Genomic DNA, 24,630 nt, shown 5'->3' with positions numbered 1-24,630 from the left:
ATCACAGCCGAGTAATTAGAAAATCTGCATTTATTAGGAGTTATTATTTACAACAGTGGTTCCTTCTGATACAGTTTCATTCACACTCACAAGCCCTCCACACAAATAATGTTATGTAAACTGAGGCAGAGAGGAAGACATGAGACGGGGCCGTTAAACAGGACAGAACATATGTTTTCAAAATAAATTTAAATACTTCAGAGAGAAAGGGAGCTGTACCCGACTGACGCCCTGAATCATGACTCTACAGGCCAGGCCGCTGCTTCTTAAGTCTACGGGTTCGTCATGATGTTCGGAGAATTCATGCAGCTCACAACGTTTTGTTGCCCCCTCCACCCCCTTAAAACATCTTAAAGAGCTGCGTTTCAAAATCACATCATCAGTTACTAAATTAAACCACCGCATTATTGCTTCCGACTCTCTAAAAAAATGATTTACTTGTTAAATGTTTCTTTCACGAAGGTTCCGCGCATCTTTATATTATTCCCCGTCTCAGTGCAAAGGAAGGTAAAGTTTAGGAAAAATAAACCTCTTCAAGCAAAGACATACATAATAATATTGCACATTGATAAGCAGGCAGTTAATCCGCTGCGCATCGTATTGTCCTTATCCACATAATACATTTCTTTTTTTTTTTTAATTTTTAAATCCGGATTTGAATCACCTATCTATATTAACATCCTTCAAAAAGCTTTGGCTTTGTCAGTTCCCATCCAGTGTGACAGATCTTTACAGTAAAAAATAAAAATATAATAACAGAGCAACACTATTCATTTGTTAAAATCTAAAGAATCATTTAAAAAGAAATCATTAAATTCGAATAACTTTGGATTTAGCCTCATCCCTCATTAAAAGAAAGAAGACGCACACAAAAAAAAAAAAAATAAGCACGTCCTTCATACCATTGGTTTGGGTTAAAGAGCCAAAGAACAATATTTAAATCAAGATTTACAGTGAGACATCTGATATCATTGTTCTGTTAGCGGTAAAAAAATAAATTAAGGCAGACTTTGGCAGCTGGGGGCAGAGGGGAGTAACGGGGGGTGTTAGTAAATCATTTTTAGGGAATTTAGGGTTAACAAAAGGCGCGATGGCATATGTTCTCATCATCCAAACAGAAACTCCCTGGCCTGGCTGAGCACTTCGAAGAAACTGCTCGCTCCCTAGCATAAAGATTAATTCAAATAATTCAATTTGGGATATTTGGCTTGTCAGAATTATTCTATTCATGCCTTTTTTTTGTTTGTTTTTTTACTAGAAAGCTAGTAAGCTAACAGTAAAGCAGATCTTTAGTGAATTATGTGAAGCACAACAAACCTATAAAGAAACCTAATGGAGGGATGGCTACGCTGCAAAAATTCAAACTGAGGCAGCAGGCGACTCCAACGCCTGCGGCCGTGTTCAGTTCTGACGACGGGCGGGGAAAAAAAAAAAATTGTGCAATGTCACAGCATCTGTTTTTATGAGTTTGAAGGTTCTTGGTAAGGCACAAACTTGGAGAGCCTGGTGGGGGAACTGGGGTTGGGGAAATCAAAGCTCTCGCTCATGCTGAAGAAAGCCTCCTGCTCCCGTTTCCTCAGGTTCAGCTCATCTTCCAGCGTCTGGGAGGACGGAAACCAAGGTGAGTTTAAGACGGAGACGATGCACAAACAGTCAGCAGAATCTAATTTTAGACGCATGCTTTGCAGGATAAATCTGTTCATTAAATGTGGTTCTGAAGTAGAAAGCCAATTTATGGAAAGCAGGTAATGATGAAAATGTGATGATGGAAAGAAAACATGCAGAGAAAGATCAAGACATGAAAAGATGAAGGTTTAATATTTTGTGTTTAAAATCCAAAATATCGTTGCTTTAAACATGAAGCTGAATACTTTAGCTGAGCTTAGCTTAGCATAAACATCGTAAAAACTACTAAGAAGTTACTACACCAGACTGTTTGCCAAAACCTATAAAACCGCCATCTATTTACATTTGGAGACACAACTTAGTGCGAGTAGTAGAGGTGGACGTAGGGATATGTTTAAAACTTTAAAAGTGCCAGGAGAGAAAAAAGGCAAACGATTCCTTTAACTTGAAAGCTAGGACCTAGCTAGAACAGAGGTCTTCAATGTTGGTCTCCAAATTGTGTTTGCATTAGCCTCTTATCAGCCTAGTTTTGAATGAGTCTTAGTTAGTTTCTAAAGTTCATTTAGATTCCTTCTATGCTGAAAATTGTGTCCGGATCATACACTTCCAGAGCCCACTTTGGTTTTTCCTGCTTTTTTAAAAAAATTTTATAGTCAGCACTGGAGAGATTCACATACCGTCTTTCTGGGCTTCAGCTTATCCCTCCACTCCTTCAACCTCTGGTTGTGTTGCTCGTCCAGTTGCTTCAGCCTCTGAGTCTCATTCTCGATCAGCATGTGACATTTTTCATTCTGGGGGAACAGAGTGAGCTCTGGTTAACAAATGCAAGCTGGCGTATTGCGCTCACTTCTGTCTCGGACAAAGAACTGTGGAAACTGGGAACGTGACAGGACAGGGACTCACCTGCAGTTGCTGCAGCTCGCGGGTGTTGCTTTCACACTGACCGATCATCTCCCTCATCTGGTTCTCGTGTTTCTGCTGCTGATGCATCCTCTCTGCCTTCTGCCGCTTCTCCTCCTGCAGAGTAAACTGGAGACAGACGCAAAACGTGGTGAATTAGCAACCGCGACCGACAACGCCCGAGCTCAGAGCGGGGAAGGCCGCCGCCCGTCTCCTCACCTGTTTGATCTTCTCTCGGTCCTCGGCGGCGCTGCCCGTCGAGTTGATGCGGAGGCTCTTCTTGAACATGGCCAACCGAGTCTTGGCCTCGCTGCGCTGGATTTTGGGCAGGCGGCTCTTCTCCTGCTGCTGCCGAGCTTTGAGAATCTCGGTCATTCGCTGGTTGTAGCACTGCATCTGCTCCTGCTCCTGTGGGGTCACAAGCAGTTGAATTGAAAGTTCATACATGCTGAAAGTTCAAAGCGTGCAGGACGGTGGCTGTGAAGTGATCGAGGTCACTCATTTACCTTTTCGTGCTTCTTGAGCAGCTGATGCCTCTGCAGGAAGTACTGGTCTTTAAGCTGCTGCTTCAATAGCTGGTGCATCTCGTAAAGGTTCTTCTCCTCCATGTCCCACATTGTAGCTTCACGCTCTGATCAAATAAATCGAAAAAGAACATGTTGTTATTATTATTATTAGTTTATTGAATTGGGCTGATGCACATTAATCAACGTTGGTGCCATTAGTATAAATGCGCCATTAGCACAAATGCTAAATTTCAGCCAAGGCACAACACAGACACAAAAGACTATAAAACAACAAACTACAGATGTAGACAGACAATGTCAACACAAACCAAGAAAAAGACACAGACAGACAGAACACTGAAACAGACAGAACATTATAACAAAACATTTGAGATTAATGGACCGAGAACCCAGAAAGTATGCATCAGATTAAGAAAACTGTTTAGGCTATGTGAGTACATTTCCGATTTATTTTTAACCAGTGTTTTTTAGAAAGAAAGTAGCTCGGATGTGTGGTGGTGGTAACTTGCTCCAGGGATGTTTCAGTTCTGTGCCTCTTTACAGTCACCTCAAGTTCAAGCTCTCATTCTTTGTCCTTCAATGTTTTTTTTCTGGATGAATTCAAGAGTCATTATCAGTTTGAAAATTAGACAAACATCCATAAAGTTTAGGAAACTGTCTAGATCAAGAATATTATACTTTTTTTTTAAGACATTACAATAATGAAAATGAAAAAGTTTAACTGCCTCCTTTAATAACTTGATAGGTTTTACTGTCCTTTCTTTTGCGTGTGTCCAGGTTGTAAAACATTATCTTTGTGTGAAAATATCATGCCATGCATATAGACTTTAGCTGTTTTGGAGGTAAGAAATGACAGAAATCTGATAGATTGAATTTAATGAGAGAGAAAAACATGAAAAAGAGTCTTTTTAGAGTTGCAAACAAGGTGCAAACAAGACTGATTAAGCCAATGAGATGTAGGCGTCAGTGCAGCTGATAATTTTGCAGTAGCTCCTTGTTTTGTTTTTGCATGGACATGTAGTCCTGTAACATCAGCATAAAGGTGCAGATTAAAACCTGGGCAAACTTTAGGTAGGTCATTTACATAGAGAATGAATAGAATCGGGCCAAGAACAGAACCTTGGGGTACACCAGTCAGCATTACAAATGTAACCTCCCACCGAGGACAGAGGCAGTCGGTTAGTTTTACCTCGGATCAGCTGGTGCTTCTTGTTGAGGCATTCCCTCTCCATCTCTGCGATCTCTTTCTTGTTGTTGGAGATGATTTTGTTCAGCGTGGCGTCCAGGTAGGCCTTCTGGTTGGACTGGAACTTGTCCTCCTGCACCACAAAGAAGAGAAACAATATTTTAGTCGGGTTAAAGCAGGCAAAGAAATCCCATGAACTCAACCAAACGAGCTGTACCTCTCTCAACTTCATTGTCTGGAAGGCGGTCATGCTCTGCTTCAAGGTGTCTTTACGTTGGTTTCTGGGCAGTTTATCAATAGATTGCTTCACCTAAGAAAAAAAATACAGGATTTAAAACTCAAGAAACATCAGGAGATGGACAGTTAAGGCTGGAAAATGAATCATTTCAAATGTACCTCCTTCTTCTTTTGTTTTACTTGTTCCTGGAACCTGCGGTAGTCTCGTTCCTGCTCCGCTTTGATGCGCTTATTCTCTTCTTTGAGTTTAACGTTGTGATCTGTCTCCATTTTCTCAATAGTCTGCTTCTGGTGCTTCTCTAGATTCTCTAGCTCTGTGTCGTAGTACTTCTTCTTGGCCTGGGACACACAGTGGGGAAAGAAGCACAATGCAAGTGTTAGGTGGCAATAAAGCAGCCGCCTACAGTCCCTTTAGCAAGGCCTTTACAAACGAGTATCTAGTACACTGTACACTATGGATGTGATAATTTGACCAACTACAGGGTGCAAACATCAGTGGCTGTTGCACTGCATTATACGTTTCAAGTTATCCTTGGGAAACTTGTGGCTGACTGACTGACTCACATTTATTTCCTGATCGAAGCGTCTTTGCATTTGCTCCCTCTGCGACTCCAGTTTGGCGTTCAGAGTAGACAGAGCGCGGTGCTCCTCCTTCTGCAGCAAGCGCAGATCACGCAGCTCCTGTCGTCTGAAAAAACACAAGTTTTAACATGGATTTATCTTCTCTTTAAGCCTTTAAATGTGGGAAAATAGAGTCTCTGTTCCGAGGACATACTGCAGTTAGTGGTTTCTAAGATATGAACTGAAAGACTGAAAATTTTTAGATTTTAACCAGGTTATTTATGTTAAACCTGGTTAAATAAAAATAAAAGAACTGTGCTTCTTGATGCTGTATATTGTACATACATAAATATTATAATTCATTCACTGCATAATAAAAATCTATCTATTTTTTGGGGAAAAGAAGGTATTGACAGCATCATTGTTGAGGTTAGTACTTAAAAGAAAAACGCATTAGCAGAAAATAATCGTGAAGAAGTTTCTATCGAGAAAAAGCAGCAGCTGGTATAATAAAAGAAAAATTCATGTATATCTTTGTTGATGATATTTTTTTAATGTATAAGTCACCAAATATAATGCACTGGATGACTTGCAGAAGCCGAGCACAGATTTCACTGCAGTCATAGGTGTAATGTAATACTCTAGCCACTAGATGGCACAGCTGACGCACAGGATCTGCTTCAAATCTGATGCAGTGTGTTCTATTATGTAATGAAACTTTTATTAACCGGAGAAAAAAATGCTTTAACAGCAACAGATTTTAACAGTAACATATGTCTGCTCAAAACTGAAAAATAAATAAATAAATAAAAATAAAAAACAGCTGGACCATCTTGAATCCCTGCACCAAAACACAGATAACCTCATCTTCACCCTGTTCTCAAAGTGACTTCAGAGACTTTTTATTTTTCCCCCAAAGCAGCCCAAGTTCAGTAGTTTTTCCACAATAGTTGGGTTATTTTTAATGTCAGGGGGACGAAAGAGCCCCAAAGAGCACGCTTCCATAAATGGTAAGTGCACTAAAAGCAACAACATCCAAGAGGCCACTTATCACAGCGGAGGCTTCGCCCTGCGCCGAGGAACGAACAGATGAGCGAAGAGTCCGTGGACTTGTTTACAGAGAAGGGAAAGATTACGTTTCTCCAGGAAATAAGTGGAAAGAATCGAGCCTGTGCATGTAACTATATCTCTGAGTGCGGTATGATTGTTGCGTGCGCTCGACCAACATACCTCAGGAATCTCATCTCCTCGTCTTTCTTCTCGTCATCCCTGATGATCTTGGAGGTGGTGACGCTCACCTCCACGCCATCGATGACAAACTTCCTGGTTCGCTTCAGGGTCTTACTGGAAAAGTCCTGATGGGGAGACAGAGGAGGGTCAAAGGTCACAGGGGGAAAAAAAGAAATAAATAATAATAAAAGAGGATGTATGTAAGGGACTTGACAATCTTTCATGTTAAAATCATTACCCACAATGCAACGTCCTCAGTTTGGTGCTCATAGTGATATTTTAAGTTTAAAGACCCAACTCATGCAGCTCCCTGTAATGAACTCCCCCCTGAAAAGTTTATGAATCCCAGCACGGTATTTGAATCTGGTGGAAAGGAGAGGCCGCTGTTTGTGTGTGTTGACGAAGGCATTAATATTCCTGTCAATCAGGTTCGACTTTAACAAGCGGCGCAATCCGTCAGCGTAACGAGGAGCGCCCGCCGCGCAGGGAGTAACCAACAGCAGCAACAACAACACGGCCTCCTCCACCAAACGTGACGGCGTGACCTCAGCTCGTCTTTATCTGGATTCTTGTAAAACTGATTTGGCCGGTACTTGGAATTTAACTCAAGGACCAGAAGTCAACACGCAGCCGCTGTCATAACAAAGTGGACATTTGTTGTCACGCACTTTTTCCATTATCTCATATCTAAATTAGCATCCTGAGACAATATTTACAAAAGTGATACGACCGGTGTACTCGGTAAACAGTGGGCAGGTCAAACCCTGGATGTCGTCACTTCCTAGTTTATAAATAGATTCCGTATATAGGGACAGGTGGAGGTGTGTTTCAAGGCAAAACTTTACTGGCTCACAAAGGTGCAGGATGGAAAACTCCACAAAGACTTTATTATATCCACGCATTTCTCAGTCACTGATGATGATTGTTTTGTTTAACCTTTATTTTATTTTCAGGTTAGTCCTGTTGAGATGTTCAGGGGAGACATGGTCAAAATAGCAGCAGCATAAAAAGCTACAGACAACAAACTATAATAAATATATTAAGAGTAATATTAATCCAATAGAAATGATAACACTGAAATGGCTACAGACAATGACAAGAACAAACTGATATATTTATCATTATTCATGCTGCTTGTTGCCATGTTTTTGTTATTGTTTGTTATTTGTTATGTTTTTTTTAATTTTTCAACTTTATTTATCTCATTTTATTTATCTTGTTTAGTCACGGTTTACTAGTGTCTATATTATAGTTACTATGGGTAACAATCCAGGACCTGAGTGCATAATTTTGTTCCTGCGTCTGTATGGTTGTGAATGACAAATAAAAATCCTTGAATCCTTATCATTAAAGATTTTTCCCATACATCCCATACATTTGGTACAGACACATCGTGCTCTCAAGCTGTAGCTACCACCAGCTTTCTGGACAATCAAAGACTAAATACAAGCAGGGAGCTCTCCTAGCATGGCTTGAGATGAACAGGTACCACAGTGAGTGAGGGCCGGCTCAATACTTAGAGCTCAATCAATGTGAGGTCAGACTGAACCGAGGAAGCTCTCCTCCGCGCACCGACGGATTTATTTTGCCTGAAATGTTGCTGGCTAACTCGTGAGGCCAACACAGCTGAGCAAACACACTCCGCATGAGGCCGCGTGCGTCTCCTCTCCCGTCACGGTCGACAGCAGCTGGATGCTCCTGTGCCGTTTAGCGCCTCTCTACCTGCTGCGCTGGCGTGGATGTGTTATTAGCTACGCGCTGGGCACGTCAACAAATCCCCATTCACAAAAACCACACGCCTGTCCAGAAACAAAGACAGCCCCGTCACCCCTCTCCCTGCACGGAGTCGCCTGCAGAATAATCTGGAAAAAAACTTTAACACGCCGCAAACAGACGTGACTCCGCGAGCAGCCAAAGGGACTTCAATCGAGGTCAGTCCATAAGGCTCCAGAAGCAACTGGGGGACAATGAGCTGCATAGAAGCTCCCATTCAGAGTGGTGAATGCTGGACTGTGCCCGCACAAAGGGCACCACTGCTCCCGATGAATGGAAAGTGTCGCATATTTGGCTTCTCTTCTCTAACTTCTAGCTTCCTGACCGCTCTCCCTCAGTGGGCGTAGACCCAGCGATCAGTGAACTGTGAGAAACTCATCGGGAAGTTGATACAAATAAATCAGAGGTTTTTCTTTTTCGGGGGCGGAAGCCCAATTCGCCGCAATTAGTAGAAAACACAACAAATAGTAGAAGAAAAGAAATAAATAACAGCGTCACTCTCTGTTCCTCATGGGTGCAATGTGTGGCGCAAGCCTAAAGGGACACAGGCAATCGTCTGTTCAGACGGAGCCGACGCCCACTCCCAAAAACACAACACAATGCAGTTTCAGTTCCTCCGTGGATGTAGAGAAATTATTTTTTCCAACGAGGGGTTTTCCTACAGAGGCAGGGGGCTGCACTCGAATACTTTCACGGTGAGGAAATGCCCGTCTGAAACACTCCAGGGACACATCTGCATCAACAAAGCCATTATCTCGTCTCATCATGGTTAATCTATTCAAATGAGAGGATGTCTCGCTGCGCGTCGACTCACCCTTGCGAACATGGTGGAGCTCTCCTTGTGGATGGAAATGTCCATGCTGTCGGACGCCATGCTGCCCGCGTCAGAGCACCGCTTGTTGATGATCCCTCCATTGATGAAGGCGTTTCCTCCCAGCGATATCCGCTCCGGGGTTCCCTTCGATAGGTTTTCTCTGGGCCGAGAACGGGCCGCGGGCACTGCCGTGGGGGCGAAAGCGGGAGCGGGCGTAGGAACGGCAGCGGGACTCGGACCTGGAGCCGGCTGTTCTCTGGTGGCTGTAGTGCTGTTGGGATGTTCCTCAGACGACTCGGACTGACGGCGAGGCGGTGGCTGCTCCGTCTCTGGGGTCTCCACGGCAACCTTAAAATAAATTTTATGATCAGTTCAGTCAGTCAATCAATCAATCAGACCTTAACTACTTTTCATGCAAAGAGCAGCACAAAGCGTTGAGGGTTAGGGTTAGGTTTAGCTAACCCTAACCCTAACCCTAACCCTATATAATAATTCCACCTGTACCCCCCTCTCCTCCAACACAGACACACAACTTAAAAAATGTAAAACAATTAAAACAATATTCAACACTATAAACTACTGGGACAATAAAAGAAAAACTTAAATAGTCTGTCCCGTAATGTAATGTCTGGGCTGTAACAGTAAAAGTGCCTTGTCGTGGGTTCTTGTTCTACCTCTGGGTTTTATTAAAAGGCCACAACCAGAAGAGTTCTCTACGAGGTTCATGTGATAAAAGCTCAGACTGACACCATTAAGAGCTATGAACAAATTAAAGAAACTTAAAATCTAAATCAGTCAATACTTCGATGGAGCAATGAGTCATTTTCTCATCTGAAAACTTTTTAAAAAAGCACCTTCTCCTCCTCCATCGTCGGGGTGCTCTTCCCATCCTCGATGCCCGAGTCTGAGCTGGACGTCTTGGTCGACGACTCGCTCTCCGATTTCTCCGACTCGATGGTCGCGACTTCGTCGGCCATTTTGTCGGCCATCTCTTCCGCGTCCTTCGTAGGGAGGTTGTTCTGCGGCACCACAGCGGGGCCCACCGCCGCCACCACCGCGGCGGCGGGGCCCGGGGGCTCCTCCACCGGCGTTTCAGGCTCGGCCTCTTTCCTGACGAAAGGTACTGGTGTGTTTGAGGAGGGCGTGGTGGGGCTCGAGGTGTCCGGAGTCTGGTCTCCCTCCAAACTGGCATGACTAGTCTGGGAACAGAGAGGTGCTGTTAAGCTTTGGTGGTGGTTTTTAGGCTTTAAGTGACTGGTAGTCTCCCAAATGTTAATGCTTTCAACCTTTTCTTTTAGTCCAAATGCTAATGGTTAAAGGCCTCGCTGCTTCCTTAACACGAGCTTAGCAGGAATGACTGCATTCCTGCTTTTAACTGGAGGAGCCTTGATCTAATGAATGTATTGTGTAATAAATACAGTAGACATGGAAGGCCTGTGGCAGCGCTGACAGTACGGGAGCGAGCTACGTGTTTACAGCATTTCTAATATTCATATAGCCACAGAATGGATGTGATAAGACTTAGAACATCTCACAAATTACATTTAACAAAGTCTACTAGACAGAAGTAATGCCTGCAGCGACAGCAATCCTGAAAAAGATCACATGCTAAAAACATCAAGGTAAAAAATAAGTAAGATTAATCCAAAACTAAGTTAATTAGTGACCCCACTACATACCCTACATGTCCCAGATCTGAAGGACCAGCATCAGTAAAGTGTGAGACTAGAATCTCACGTTCTATAATTACAAAAACTGGCAAAATTGTTGTTTGGTGCTTAAGTGTTGATGCCAGCATCTCTACATCTGAGCAGCCCTCCACATTGGAGAACCACTTCCTCTGTGGTAAACAATACCATCAGACATGTTTACGATGAATCTCAACCACACTCAGTCTCACGCTCAGACGTTTCAGTCTGACCATGTGTGATGTATAGGAAGAGATGGGCGCTTTGGAATTTTATGCGTCAGAACCAAATGACATGAGAAATGTGACGTGGTTTTGCCAGTTAACGTCCATTATTATGTTAATAAAGGAAGATATGTAGATATTATATATTTTTTTAATCCAGATAAAAGCAGCACGGCAGCAATTTAAACCAGTTATTTTAGGGAAAGTACATTTTCAGCACTCATGCATTGTGCAGAGGCAAGTTATTGTTCTCAAATCTCTTCTCCTTCTTGCCTTTTAAATCCCCTAAAAGAGGCGATATATATATTTTTTTTAAAGCGTTCTTCCTTAGCTTTCACTCCTACAAAGTTTCATTAACGAACCACAGCACCATGTCCACTTAGCACGGCAGACGCTGCCAAAAATTAAGGGTGTACGAACTCTAACTTTCCTGCCACTGCACCGGAGTCAAGTCATTTGCCTCAGTGGATTTAAAATTTGTCAAACTCAAAGTGCAAAGAGATCAGCGAGAAAACCGTTCATCTCCGTGACACGCAACACATTTGTCTCATTCCAGCTTCCTCTGCTTTCCTTCGCACTTATTTCCTTATTTAAGGGCCAGGGTATCTTGCCAGAACAATGAGCGACCTTAAATAATTTAGTCCATCGGGGGGTTTGTGAGGCGACGGCCACTTTTACGCAGAAGTGAGGCCAAAGGCAGAGCCTATATTTAACCGTGTGTGGGTGTGGGTGAATGCCAGTATTCCGGGTTCTGTTCCTTTGTTTGTGCAGAGGGCAGGAGGTAAACTTCGCCCCCGGTACGGAGCGACTTTCTAATCTCGTGGCCTCTGTGGATTTATGAATGACCTCTGCAGAATGCATCATCGATCTCGTGTCTGGGAGGCTATGTTTACCGAAAATAAATGAAATAATGAAAAAGTGCAGTTCAAATGGGGTCGGTTAGGGAAGTGTTTACCGCATAAGCATGTGCAGGTAAGTGCATGCCTGTATGTGATTGTGGGCATGAGTTTAATCATCCTCTGGTGACACTAAATGAAGGCCTGTTTTTTTTTTTTTTTATATTCAGACCACACACAGAGTCAACAAAATCCTTCTCACACAATTAAGACAATACATTTTACTAAGTAAACCACAGCAAATTTAAATCACTGAATTCACTCTGCCATTATCACGTTGTAAATTCAAATAACTCTCACGATGCAACAGATTAAAGCCACCAGACCTTTCAGGAAGAGACTACTGAGGCTCCTTAGGAAAGAAAAAGAAAGGAATAAAAAATTAACAGAAAAATAAAATAAAAACAAGATCCAATTTGGGTACCCCAGTGAGCTCCATGGCGTCGTCCTCCTCGCCTTCCTCTCTATTGTCCTCTATTTCCTCCATGACCTCAGCCTTGGCCTCGGCCACCAGCTCTCTCAGCGGACGGTTGGACGTCACCGATCTCACAAAACGGTGCTGTGGACAAAACATGAGTGGCCATTAAAAAAAAAAAAAAGAAAAGCAAAGAAAAGCAAAAACAAACAGACACTTGTTAGTTTTAAGGGTCGTAAACAACGAACAGTTGGTGCCTGTACAAAGAAGGAGACTGAGACACTTGTGACCACAAGATAAATAACTCATGAGAACATATTTGCTGGGAGCTACATTATACTTTATCCACAGATCAGAGTAATCTGAGCCGCGGCGCGTACGGGGGGGGGGGCTGTCATATTAGCTGTAAAGGCAAACGCACGATGTGAAAGTGCCTTTAATTAAAGAAACGTGTGTAAAACTGGTCACACATCTCAAAGGGCCACCAGGAAAATGAACTGTTTCAATTTCTAGAATTTTGTGCATTCATCCGTTTGCGGAGCAGCAAGAGTCCACGGGCGCACATGACGGCTCCAGGTAACTTTCCCTGCAGGAGACACTCTATCCGCCACCTGCTTCTTCCTCAACGCCCACAACAAAAGCTTTACACTTTACAACACAACTCTCCCTCTTACTTAAACCCGACGTCACGCGCTCAAAATAGTAAAGCGACTTCAGCTCACGCGTCGGCCGTGGAGAAAATGTGTTTCGTAAAGTGCAAATGAATTATCAGTTGAGTGCATGGGTAATAAAAGGCTAAATTAAAAGGCTGATCATCTATTATTTAGATGCGTTGCACCGCCGTGTAATTTAATTGGAACAGCTGACGAAGGGGAAAGGCTACAAGTGGTGCTGGACCGTGAAGTGTGCAGCGAAGTCAGGACGTGCGCGTACGTGCGCGGCCTTTTCCTTGAGGACTGCATTAGGCTTTTAGCTTCTCCGATGACAAACATCAGTCAGCTATCGCCTAATGAGTATGAGGCGCATGCTGAGAGCCAGGTCACCATTTGTTTAAGCCACAGTGGAAACAAGAAGAACTGTTGTTTTTCCTTTCTCTACACTGGGACTTGTTGTTTGTGTCTGTGCCCACCTTGTGGCGTGAGATTAAGATCCAGATGAAGCTGTTCTTCCATTCAACTGTGAATCTTATTTTATGCAGTTTGTTTTTTTGTTTTTTTTTATGGCTGCTAGAACAGCAAGTGTGTTTTCACTTCAAGCAAATATGAGAAGTCATGACTTACAAGCTGCATTATGTATGTGTCTGTATTGAAAGAAGATTGAAATTTTTTTTGTGTGTTTTTGAACACCAGAAGTCAGAAAAACAGACCCTTATTTAGTTTTCTGCTTTCATCGTTTTCATATAATAATGAAAATAAACTTATATTCACAGTTTTTCCACAGTGAACTTGATCAAATATCAGATGAAGGAAGGACACACAGATCTACCCTTTATATAAATAGATAAATACTGGAGAGCCCTCGGTTATTTTTTCATGATTACTTCAACACGAGCTGCAGCTGATGCAGAGGACGGCCGCGCTGGTTAATTAAAGACACACACACTTGAGCCGAAATGATTCGGATTCCAACAACAACCACAGCACCGCTTCCTGAGTCATCAACCGAGAGGCCGTTAAAAACCTGTGGTGGTACACATGTCACAAAAATGGATTCAGTGATGCTTGGAAGAGACAGTTCTGCAGCGCACACATGCATTTAGGGGTCAAAGCGAAGGGATCTGCACTGGGAACGCTTTATGGACGGACTTAAAGCTCGAGTTTAATATAAGACTAAGTCATGTTCTCAATGAGTGGAGGGGAAATATCCACCGGTGCAGTTCAAGGAGAAAATAGAGCAGCTTATTCTTCAATCCTTTGTTTCATATCCAAATTCCAAAGAAGCTGCAACATTAAAATCCCTGAAGGCAGTTGAGTTGAAGGTTTGATGCTCGGGACAGTTTGCATGACCTCTCTCCTCTCTGAGCTGAAAGCTGCATGTGTCCAAGCAGTCGATGCTGTTCCAGGTATGGGAGGCCTTCTAAGGGCTTCAGAGCTAAAGACTCTGCATGATATTTATATATTTATCTATATCTATCGAGCATGACTTTAGTATCAGTCCGTCTATAAATGACGGGAATAACACAGATAAAGTTCATATGCAGGAAAACTGAACATAATATTGTTGAGACGTGGTATTTTATGGACAAATGTATGTAAGATTAAATGAATTATCTTTAAATAAATCTCATTAAAGTAAATTGTTGACTTAACATTTAGCATTTAGCTAGGTCACGTTACGTCTGGAATCGCTCCGGGTTTTGAACAACTCTCTTAAATAACTCTTAAATAATGTTAAATCTCCACAGTCTAAAAACACAGTCAGTTCATTAAATACAGCACAGTATCTGGTTCTACCCTTCACTACTTTCTCTAATGTCTTTCTTTTTTACACTTTCGTTTTTACGCTTATTTAAGCCAAATTCCTTGTATGTGCGCTCATACTTGGCCAACAAAGCTGATTCTGAAGACCGTGCTTGAGAAATTAGATCCTAGTGGGCCACCGTCGTATTAACATCATATGGGAAACACTGAAACAAATAGTTTTTTAAGCACAATAGTGAACATCTTAGTAGTCAGCTTCTAGTTATTTATTGTTACAACTTAAATCAAAACCTCACAGTCTGAAGGGAAACGCAGCTTTTTTCTTTCTTTCTTTTTTTTCTGACACTATGGATCAGGATGTGGATCAGTGGAGCTTATTCTGTCTCTCTTAAGGTTCGCGTTGCGTTAAGGCCAGAGGGGCTGGAGATCAGTCACGCATGGCTGGGTGTGAAAAGGTTAAATGTTAACAACCTTCGCCTTCCAGAGCAGGAGGCTTCATTCAGGGCTGAGTTACCTGACGACGGCGGTGGCTGGATCTTTCTGTCTGGACATATTTGATGTTTTTTTTTTTTTTTTGAGGGGGGGCTTTTCCTGTTTGACTGAGGAGACTTGGGTCAACGCTCACGTCTTTGATGGGTGGCTCAGAGGTTAAGAAATGTTTTTAAGGGTTAAGGTTATAATTAGTTTAAGGAAGTAGCAATTTTGGTTTTAAGTGAGACACGACTTCTTGTTTATTCAAATTTTGAAATATCAGCCTCAGATTTCTGTTTCACATGAGACACATGCTCGCTGAACTGGAATATTTCATTGATATTGTATATATTTACAGAAAACAGTCTCGTACTTCCTTTCTTTCTTTCTTCTTATGGCAGAAACTAAATTGTTATCATCACAGACTTGTTTGGACACTTCTTCATAAGCTGAAGCGTTGCCAGCGACACCGTAAAGCTTCTGACCACAAGAAGCTATGTGGGAGGAGAAGCTCCACTCAGTATAATGAACACTAGTCACCCAGATGGTTTCCTGCCAGCCGCACGGCCACAGTGACTGATACTGTGTCATGTTGTTTTGTATACACATGTGGGACAGACGGAAGGCTAGAAGGAGCACGAACGAGGTTAAAACACGTTCGAACTAATTCCCGTTTGATGACAAATGTTTCACGGAGCTTTGTAGCCGACGCGCTTATCTGTGATTCATTTCCATGCGGCCGAAACCTGTCGTATATCTGACATCATGAACGATCAGCAGAATGCAATGCCATCATTGCACAAGTATCCGCAGCCGTTGGGAGCAGCAGGCACGATAAACATCTGAAAGTTCCAGCACGGCACCAAAAACTGGGCCGCGCCCGTCTCTTCTCCCCCCAAACCAAACCCAACCCACCCCCTCGCGCACACACACACACACGCGCTGTAGAGCACATGCAGGATTCCCAGCGGGCCTGGGTCTAGGATTTTCATCTTTCCCTCTCTGTAATTGGCCAGAGGTGGCGAGCGCAGGGCGATCCAGGCGCGCCATTGGCCGAGCAGCAGGAATGTAAATAGCTGGCATTCCCTCAGCTGTGGGATACAGACAGGAAACCGTGGCTCTGAATTTTAATAGACACTACCCTTGTTCCTTAATCCACACCCTGTTCAAGGCTTTCCTCTGGATTCCGAGAAACACTTGTCACAGCTCATATTTAAATTGTTGGCATTTTAATGCCAGGATAAATGTTATTGATCTCTCGCGGACGCTCGCTCATGTGAAGCAGTGTTCAAACATTTCCGGTCCTCTTTCCTACATTTACATGTCATTCTGCGAAACGCAAACCGGACAGAAATATGAAAGTAGAAGAACAAGATGAGCAGGAAGTAACAACAGAGAGAAACAAATGGATGAATTGTTTACATGGTTATTAGACACTTGTGTGTCTCATTGAATGGATCATCAATGTTTTACACCAACCCTCTAAATCAAATTCATTCCCAACGCACCAGTCTGTGGTGACTGGGCTATCAGGACACACACAGAGTAAGAATATTGATGTTCTCAGTTTAGGTCGACTTAAAATAGTATAAGAAGCTTCCTGTTGTGCAACTACTTGAGAGTGGCATGTTTGTGCGTTAGCGCGTCCTTAATCGTGGTTTATACTTGTGCAAGATGTAGACGCTGTAACCAGCGCACACAGCCGTTTATAGTGGTTTTTATAGTTGATGGACTTGTTTTTATACTTTTTTTGCCAGTCAGGTGAATTTTTGTCTCAATTTCCTACATTCCTGCTTCACATTCAACAATGGTGACTGACACTGAGTATGAGTTTAAATAAATAATTATATATGATGACTTATATATGATCATAACTGAGTTTCTGGCTGGTGATGTTAGTTTGGAGAGGGAAAGCTGAGTCACTGTCATTCCATTGGGAGGTGAACTCAAGTGACTGCTTGAACCTGACAATATCCCGTATCAGCATTCTTTTATTTTTTTAATCGTGATCAAATGCCACACGGCGGTGATTCAGCACAGTGCCAGAATACTTTAAACCCTGAATACTGTACATGTAGGGAGACACACGCAATACTGATTAAAAATCGGTAAAACAGGTGAAAACTGATGGTGGGCTCAGATTAGACAAGTTTTGGCAAACCCCCTGCCCCCTTGGTGGGGCGCGGACCCCAGGTTGGGAACCACTGCTTTCTTGTACCCTTGTTTGTTTTTTCTACTGCATTTCGTTCCCACTCTTTTCTACGAGCCGTGCCCTCCACAGAGCACGCTCACTTCCCTGGCGTAGATCACTCCATTCAGGTCTTAAAATAGAAGATTAAGTCGCCGAGTATGTGTGTGTTCGTTCAAGATAAAGACCGAGCAAGGACAATGTTCCATCACTATGTCAAAGTGCAGCATTGTATTATATTTTCTAGAAACTTAGCTGCACATGCTGCATCGCCGCCTACCTCCAGGAGCTGTGCTGCGGTTGGACGAGTCTCTGGGTTTTTGTCCAAAGCCGTCTTCAGGAAATCTTTAAAGTCTTGCGACCTTGAATGAAATACAAGAAAACGCCGTTAATCAAGGAAGAAAACAAAGAGGCAGGGAAAGATGGATGAAGGAACACTTGCGACACGGCTAAAATAATTTGTGCATTTACAGATATACGATGTTGATACATGTGGATCGTCTTTGTGCACATCTGCGTTTCGTAACACGAAGCTTTCGGCGGGGATGATGAGTCAGCGCTCCACCTGATAACTTTGCTTTTGCAGCAATAAATCTGCTGCTGTGGAACAGTCGGGCTCATAAAAATGATAGGAAAGAAGTTTGGCTGCTCTCTGCTGAGCTGTTGCTGTAGTTTTGGAAAAGGCAGAATGAATTGCAGGTGGAGAGGGGGAGGACACGCTGATTCATGGAGTGTCTACTGGAGATTACAGCAAACCGAGTGTGCAGAAAATGGTCATCCACAACGTAATTAAAGGACTTGATGAAATCATGCAACAGCTGAACTCCTTTCTAACGGACCCTCACCATTTGCTGGCCTGCTCCAGGGTGGGAGGGTCCGACTTGGCGATCTTCAGCAGCACCCTCATGGGGTTGAGCTCATGGTGCGGGGGCTCGATCTGCGCCAGCTCGATCAGCGTGATTCCTAGAGACCAGATGTCGGCCTTGTAGTCGTACGGAGCATCCTTCATGGTCTCGCACATGACCACCTCCGGAGCCATCCTGAGACAAAACAAGAAGGTTAAACGTTTACAGGGGCCACGGCATATAGAACATACGATGTAGCTTTCCAATAAAGCTGAGCACCACGTGTCCAATCAGGGCAAATAACCGGACCATCGTGGCCTAGAAGGAAGTGAGAATTATTAAGAACATATTACAGTCTGAACAACACAACACATTCCAATGAATTTTTAGACTTATTCAGATGTGTGGTCGTGTATAATAGTGATCACATGTTCCTTTTATATCACAATTTATCTTTTTCTTTCTTTTTTTTGTCATCTTGTCTGTATATATGCATTTTTATCCCCCGGCAAGATTTACAGATGGGCGCATCCACAGGCAGCCCTGTGCTGCTGGAGACCATGCAGCCCATACATTGCCCCTTCCCCACTTGCAGAGTGCATGCAACTGGAAGCTGGAAAATACCCCTAAAAGTAGAAGTTGAAATAACAAATATTGCTTGTGCTATATTTCTTTTTAAAACGGCAGCACATATCGGCCATCGACCAATACTGGTGTAAAAAAAAATGGTATCGGCCCTAAAACTCCATATCGGTCGATCTCTACACTGTACTGTTTATCAATGTGCATTGTGCCTTCTTTCTAAAAATCAAAATCAAGATCAAATAAATAAATACAATTATTCCTTCTAAAGCATGCTTGCCCCCATGTGGGTTAAAACTCTGGTGACATGACAAGTTTCCAGTAAGGACAGAAACATGATGAATGGAGGTAGCAAAACAACACCTTGTTCCAAGGCGATCAAAGCATCAAAACTGGAATCTATGCAGGCAGCATTACTGAAAACATGGGTCAGTCTCCGTCTTCTTTCCACTATTAAACCTTCTTCTTCTTCTGTTACATTTCATGCAGATTTAATGCTACACAAAGGGCATAAAAATTAGAGCTTTGGCTGCATGTAGACATCAAGTCGGATGGTTTCAGTCGAGGTAAACTCTAGATCAGATTGAGGTTGAGGTTCAATGAGGTTGCAGAAATATGGTTCAAGTAAACTCAGCCACAGCTGACTTCAGCAAAACTTTCCAGGGCCAATGCGAATTGCGCAACACGAGGGCGCGGTCATATTTTCACCAATCTGGGAGGGTAACCCTATGGACGATAAGGTGTTCTAGTTAATGGTTAACTGCTTCCAACCATATACGCATTAGGAGGATGATACTATGGAACAATGTTCACTGAGAAGCCTTTCCAGTTTGTTAACTTCTAGAGAAAAGACCTTGCACTGTTGTGACAACAACGAAGGGTTGAAGCATAGAGTTGAGTTTCTCTTAATAACATCACGCTCTTTCCAGGACTATAGCATGAACCCAGTGCCTTTATTCTCACATTCTTCCAGTGTGTCAGGGGGAGTCTTACTCACCAGTATGGCGTTCCAATGAAAGAATCTCTTCTTTGTAAGGTTTTGGTATTTTTTGCAGAGACACCAAAATCAGCTGCAAGAATGAAGAGAGAGACAAAAAAAAAAGGTCATGACATAGTTGAAGTATGACACAATAAGAAGGACTTGAAATTAAATCAAGATCAATTTTATTTCCCTTGTATTGGGTTGAGAGTTTGCAGCTTGTAAAACTGTCATGACTTTGTAATGGGAGGAGATGCAAGGCCAGAATCGAGTGAATTTATAGCAGCCTTGTTTCTCAAACTAGTCGCCCCTATTCCCTGACATAACCCTCAGATTACAGGCGTGCTGTTTTCATTTTGGTGGAACACGTTTTTTTCTTACTTTTTTTGCGCTTGGCAGAGGCTCTAAGATTTTGCACACAAGGAATCAGGCTCACTGCTACAATTACAACATGGCATGTTCTATTACAGGGACTCTCTCGGTTTCGCAAACCACAATTCAGAAAAAAAAAAAAAATGTGACTTGCAAGTCAAGCAGGTCATTTGAAGCAGACTAAACTTTAGCAGGAAGGATTTTCACCTCCTACGAAGAGAATACATGGAAGTAGTGATTTTATTTTGAGTTGGAATATGAGGTTACACACCAGTTTTCTGCAGAGCGGTGACTTATCCTGGTCAAATGCAACCAGCATTCACAACATTCTGTCAGAGACTCAGCTCTCCTCTTCGACTTCCTTCCATTCTCTTGGTTTAAACTGGAAAATGTCTCTTTGAAGAATCACCCTGTTTCTCTAGAAGACTCATTAGCATTGTATCATATTGTGTGTACCACTCATGCCTGTCATACTGAACCACGCTACCAGGAACTAAAGAGTGCACAAATGCAGATGGGGATTCCCAGACTTCAAGAACGGAAATTATGCGAATGAAAACTTCTGTGCATCACCCCATGTTATTGTGTCTTGCTTTTTTCTTTGCAAGTGCAATAATCCATACTAATGTTATATTGGTGCAATGCATTGGTTTTCGAGAGATGTTCCTGCTGTTGGAGTTTGTCTTCACTGTTGTCCCCTGACATTTAATTTAATAAAGTCCAATCTTATCTCTTATCTTTCAGAATTTCAAATGGAAACACACTGTATTTAATTCAATGAATATCGCTACTATGGTCTTAATTGTTCTGTATCGACTTTTCAATCATTGTCTTGACAAAGGAGAAGCAGTAATGATGGAAATGGACATTTTTTCCTTAATAATTTTGACCATTCATCATGTTCTATGAACCGGACCCAACGAGAGCTGCACCAAGAACATTTAATGCCACGATTCGGCGCATTTGGCCGACCTCAGTCAGTTAATTGCCGTCTTCTTGTTTAAATTAACATGTAGTTAGAAGTTTGGAGACTGCAAATAAGTCGGTGTCATGACATAATGAGGTAAAAAGAGGCAACTCCCAGTGATTAAATCCAACCGTGCTGGAATGTAACACAGTGGAAAAGAAGCGTGAAGCGTACGAAGCTCTCGTGCAGCCCTTCCTAAGCCTCTGCTCAGTGTTTTTAGTTGTTGTGCAAACATCATGCATGCGAAAAGTGTGCCAGATATTTCTGTTTTTTTGAATCCAAATGCTGGGCACGTCACATTCGCCGACACCTACGTGAAGCACATCAAGAAACAATTTCATCCTTTCTGTAAAGCTCCACTTTAATCCAAAACACACTGGCCCCTGGATCGGATCCACGACCTCAGCTGTGTAATGCGAAGAATGCGGAGAACTCTTCAAAAAGCCAATAAACGAAAATATGCAACATTCTCAGAAGGCGGTTTTCCCACACAATACTCATTTGTGATTCTGTGACAGCGCTGCGGGAGGAGCGCAGAGGCCTCTAACTGTCTGCGTATGCCAGAGGAACAATAAACCAGGGCCTCAGAGATAACCATCAGTGGGATTCATCTGAGAATTTGTTCCACATTATCATCTGGTGTTCAGCAATGAGCTGAATTTCTGCATTTGCCAATATTTCAGCTGTAACATTTATTAACTATTATTGTCTTGTACTCACATACAGACCTTACAAAACGTATACAAACGTCTTTAGTTTCCCGTGTACATTAATCTGCATTTAGGCATCACTTGTAAGAACCTTCAAACAATATGTGTCTGGATGTGGAGTATATAAATAGTAAGAGGTGAAAGACTAAAATGCGTGCAGCTGACACGCTGTGACGCTCCAAACAGGGTGTATTCTGCACACAATTATGACTGAGCATTGAATTAGGGCCTTAGTCATGAATGGGCATTGACAGTTCGCAAAACTTTTCCATTATCTTAACATAAAGCTGCGTCACTTCAGCAGAGGCCTGGTTTGAACAAGTTACTTTACATGGTCAGTGGGGTGCAGCTCATTGACTGCAACTCTTTCCATCTTTTGCTCAGGAAGCGCTCAGGAAAGAGGCAGTTTGTACCTTTGCAGGAGGAGCGTTTTAACCTCCTGGGACCCGGTGTCCTCATTTTGAGGTGTTAAGTTTTATGTTTGTGGCAGCTTCTTATTCTGCTTCATTTAGACCTCGGTCTAGGTCAATACACTAGTCAGTGTAGTAACATGATAGCAGGTATTTCATCAGATTCATTGTGCAGCTGATCACAGGACCAAAGAGGACAAGGGACAAAGCAGATTTAGTTCTTAATAAACTTGTTTACTTATACTTATTGACTTTTCTAGTTTGACATAATGTGCACATTTAACATATTCTGCCACTAGTAACGATAATTCCTTTTTTTGTCCTGTTATGTCCTGTTTTTGCTCCACTTCAAAAATTATGCAAAATGTTTTGTTTTTACTTCTTACGTCGCAATAATCCCAGCCACCTTGGAGAAATTAAAAATGTATTCCAAACAGAAGCTTGGGTCTCAGGAGGTTAAATGGGCCCCGAGGCACCTAAAACCAAACCCCTTACCCAATTTGATGTCCCCGTCCAGCATGAGGAGGATGTTGCCGGCCTTCAGGTCTCTGTGGATGATCTTCATGGAGTGGAGGTATTGCAGAGCCTCCAGCATCTGGCGGCATACGACCTTAATCTGCGGCTCCGTCAGCCCACGATCCAGCTCTGATAAGGGCAGGGGAGGTGGAGGCGAGACACGAGATGAAGAGTTGGATAAGGAATCAGGATCAGCGAGGGCTCTAAGTGCACACATGGTATATTTACACTACTTATAGACAAAATCTTGACACTGAACTACTGTGTGAACTGCAGAGAAATCGCCACGAGGTAAATCTGCGATAACAGATCAGATAGTGTTGCTGGATGAGTTAATCCGAGATTAGAGGAACTTTCACACATCCAAGCGAGTCCTGCCCTGCAGACTTTATTCTATTTTGTCTGTGTTTGGTTAGCTGCGGAGAGGTGCAGGCGGTTGTGAGAACGTGGATTACCCAGTGAAAACACAGCACAGGGATTTCCCACACACAAGACCTCTATGGTGTCTGAACGCTTCAAGGCCCAGCTTATTAAAACCCTTCTAACCAATGGAGGCTGGAGAAAACAGTATCGTGATATGTATATAGCAGATTATGTGCAGTAAAAGCAACATAGTACATCCTGAAAGTCCCATGTGAAGAGACAGGTGCAGTGAAGGCGCTGCCACAGGTGTGACCCTCGTGACAGCTATGAAGGTGGAGTGTTTACAAAGACACACAGAAGGGCCTACCTAGCATTATGGCATCCACGGCACCTCCAGGGCAGAACTCGATCATGATCTGAAGGAGGGGAAGAGGAGAGGAGGTTAAACTTTACCCAGCTTTATGAAAACAATGTATGAGCACAGAACTGACAGGCTTTTTTAAAGGAATTTATATGAAGAAACACAGATACAAATTAGACACCTAATGGGACCAGCTCCTGACCCATATTGTTTGTTTGACTCACTGGCTTCGGAGCTTTCTGGACATTTCATATTTGGAACCGTCTTCAGCAAGAGTAAACAAGGCAAAAGTCAAGTCATGAATTTAGCCGTCATGCTAAGACCGGCACATTTACACCTATGCTCAATGTATTAGTGTTGATGAATGTGCGTTGTTCCAATTCTATGAAAAAAATAAATCGAATTGAATTAAAAAACAATTCTTAAATTTGATATCTGGTTTATCTGATCTTCTGCAGTGATAAGTGCGTCCTTTGAGAATATGGAACGCTACGTGGTTAGGTGAAAGGATGGGTAGGGGAAGGGCATCATTTAAAACTGTAACACCACAGGGGATGCCTGGTCTGGTCTAGGTGGTTGGTACATTAAGTAACATCCTCACCAATGCCAGGTCCAAAGTTTCCCGGGAGAACATTGAATTGTCACAAATTAGAAGATAATGAGGCAATGTTGGCGTGTGATGGTGTGATGCAACTCCTGCAGACTTTGAATTTATAATTGATTTGATCAGTTGCATGTCAGTCAGGCTGTAAATCAGTGGAGTGTTTTTTAAAATGGCAATCAAGATGTTCAAACGTTATCGCGGATTACATGACCCTTGTCTGTTCGCAACTACCACCACTACTCGGAGAGCTTTCCTCGCGCTGTAGTTTTTGACATCCAGCTGGGAGAAACTAATACCATGCACTCACTTTGCAAAAGTGGACGTCTGGATTCAGACTGAAGGGTGTGATAAACTGCCAGGGTCCAACTACAACACACTACGCTGCGACACGCTGCCAAATACCAGTTCAGCAATGGAAGCAAAAACACAGGCCAGCGTTTCAAGAGAGCAACAGAGAGAAAATAACACTTTCCCTAAATGGAGACTTCCAGCATTCACCTTTCATATCCTCTCCTTACATAGTCAGTCTCTTTCTGACACACACAGATATTTTATTCATGAAAAGTTGGAGGAAAAGTAAATAAATAAAGAAATAAAAGAGCATTTCCTAACACTCTGTGGGTGAGCTGAGCTACTTTCACAACTCTTAATTCTCTTAAAAGAACAATGATCAGCCTCAGGTGGTGCAGAGCATACCTGTTGGATGATCTCATTCTTACATAATCAACCGAGTCCTTCTTGCTATGACAACAGAGTCACAGGAGC

General features: G+C 42.7%; 1 protein-coding gene across 1 annotated transcript in view; it reads right to left on the bottom strand.

The window, feature by feature from the left end:
• Positions 1–12: 12 nt before the first annotated feature.
• The window catches only part of stk10 (serine/threonine kinase 10), a 44,409-nt gene continuing 19,791 nt past the window's right edge, over positions 13–24,630 (bottom strand). Inside the window, exons 3-20 of the mRNA XM_047607481.1 lie at positions 23,268–23,316; positions 22,517–22,666; positions 19,581–19,653; positions 18,002–18,196; positions 17,437–17,518; positions 12,087–12,221; positions 9,709–10,053; positions 8,855–9,202; positions 6,268–6,392; positions 5,041–5,164; positions 4,636–4,815; positions 4,457–4,549; positions 4,243–4,372; positions 3,033–3,157; positions 2,746–2,934; positions 2,530–2,655; positions 2,304–2,417; positions 13–1,601 (exon numbers count right to left, since the gene is read on the bottom strand). Coding sequence (XP_047463437.1) covers positions 1,461–1,601; positions 2,304–2,417; positions 2,530–2,655; positions 2,746–2,934; positions 3,033–3,157; positions 4,243–4,372; positions 4,457–4,549; positions 4,636–4,815; positions 5,041–5,164; positions 6,268–6,392; positions 8,855–9,202; positions 9,709–10,053; positions 12,087–12,221; positions 17,437–17,518; positions 18,002–18,196; positions 19,581–19,653; positions 22,517–22,666; positions 23,268–23,316 — 2,724 coding nt within the window. The 3' untranslated portion in view covers positions 13–1,460. The remainder of the gene's footprint in view (positions 1,602–2,303; positions 2,418–2,529; positions 2,656–2,745; positions 2,935–3,032; positions 3,158–4,242; positions 4,373–4,456; positions 4,550–4,635; positions 4,816–5,040; positions 5,165–6,267; positions 6,393–8,854; positions 9,203–9,708; positions 10,054–12,086; positions 12,222–17,436; positions 17,519–18,001; positions 18,197–19,580; positions 19,654–22,516; positions 22,667–23,267; positions 23,317–24,630) is intronic.

This window comes from Mugil cephalus, chromosome 15 (assembly GCF_022458985.1).
Source record: "Mugil cephalus isolate CIBA_MC_2020 chromosome 15, CIBA_Mcephalus_1.1, whole genome shotgun sequence".
Classification (NCBI taxonomy): Eukaryota; Metazoa; Chordata; class Actinopteri; order Mugiliformes; family Mugilidae; genus Mugil; species Mugil cephalus.
Note: the sequence above shows the minus strand (reverse complement) of the source record. Positions and strands in the feature narration are given on the sequence as shown.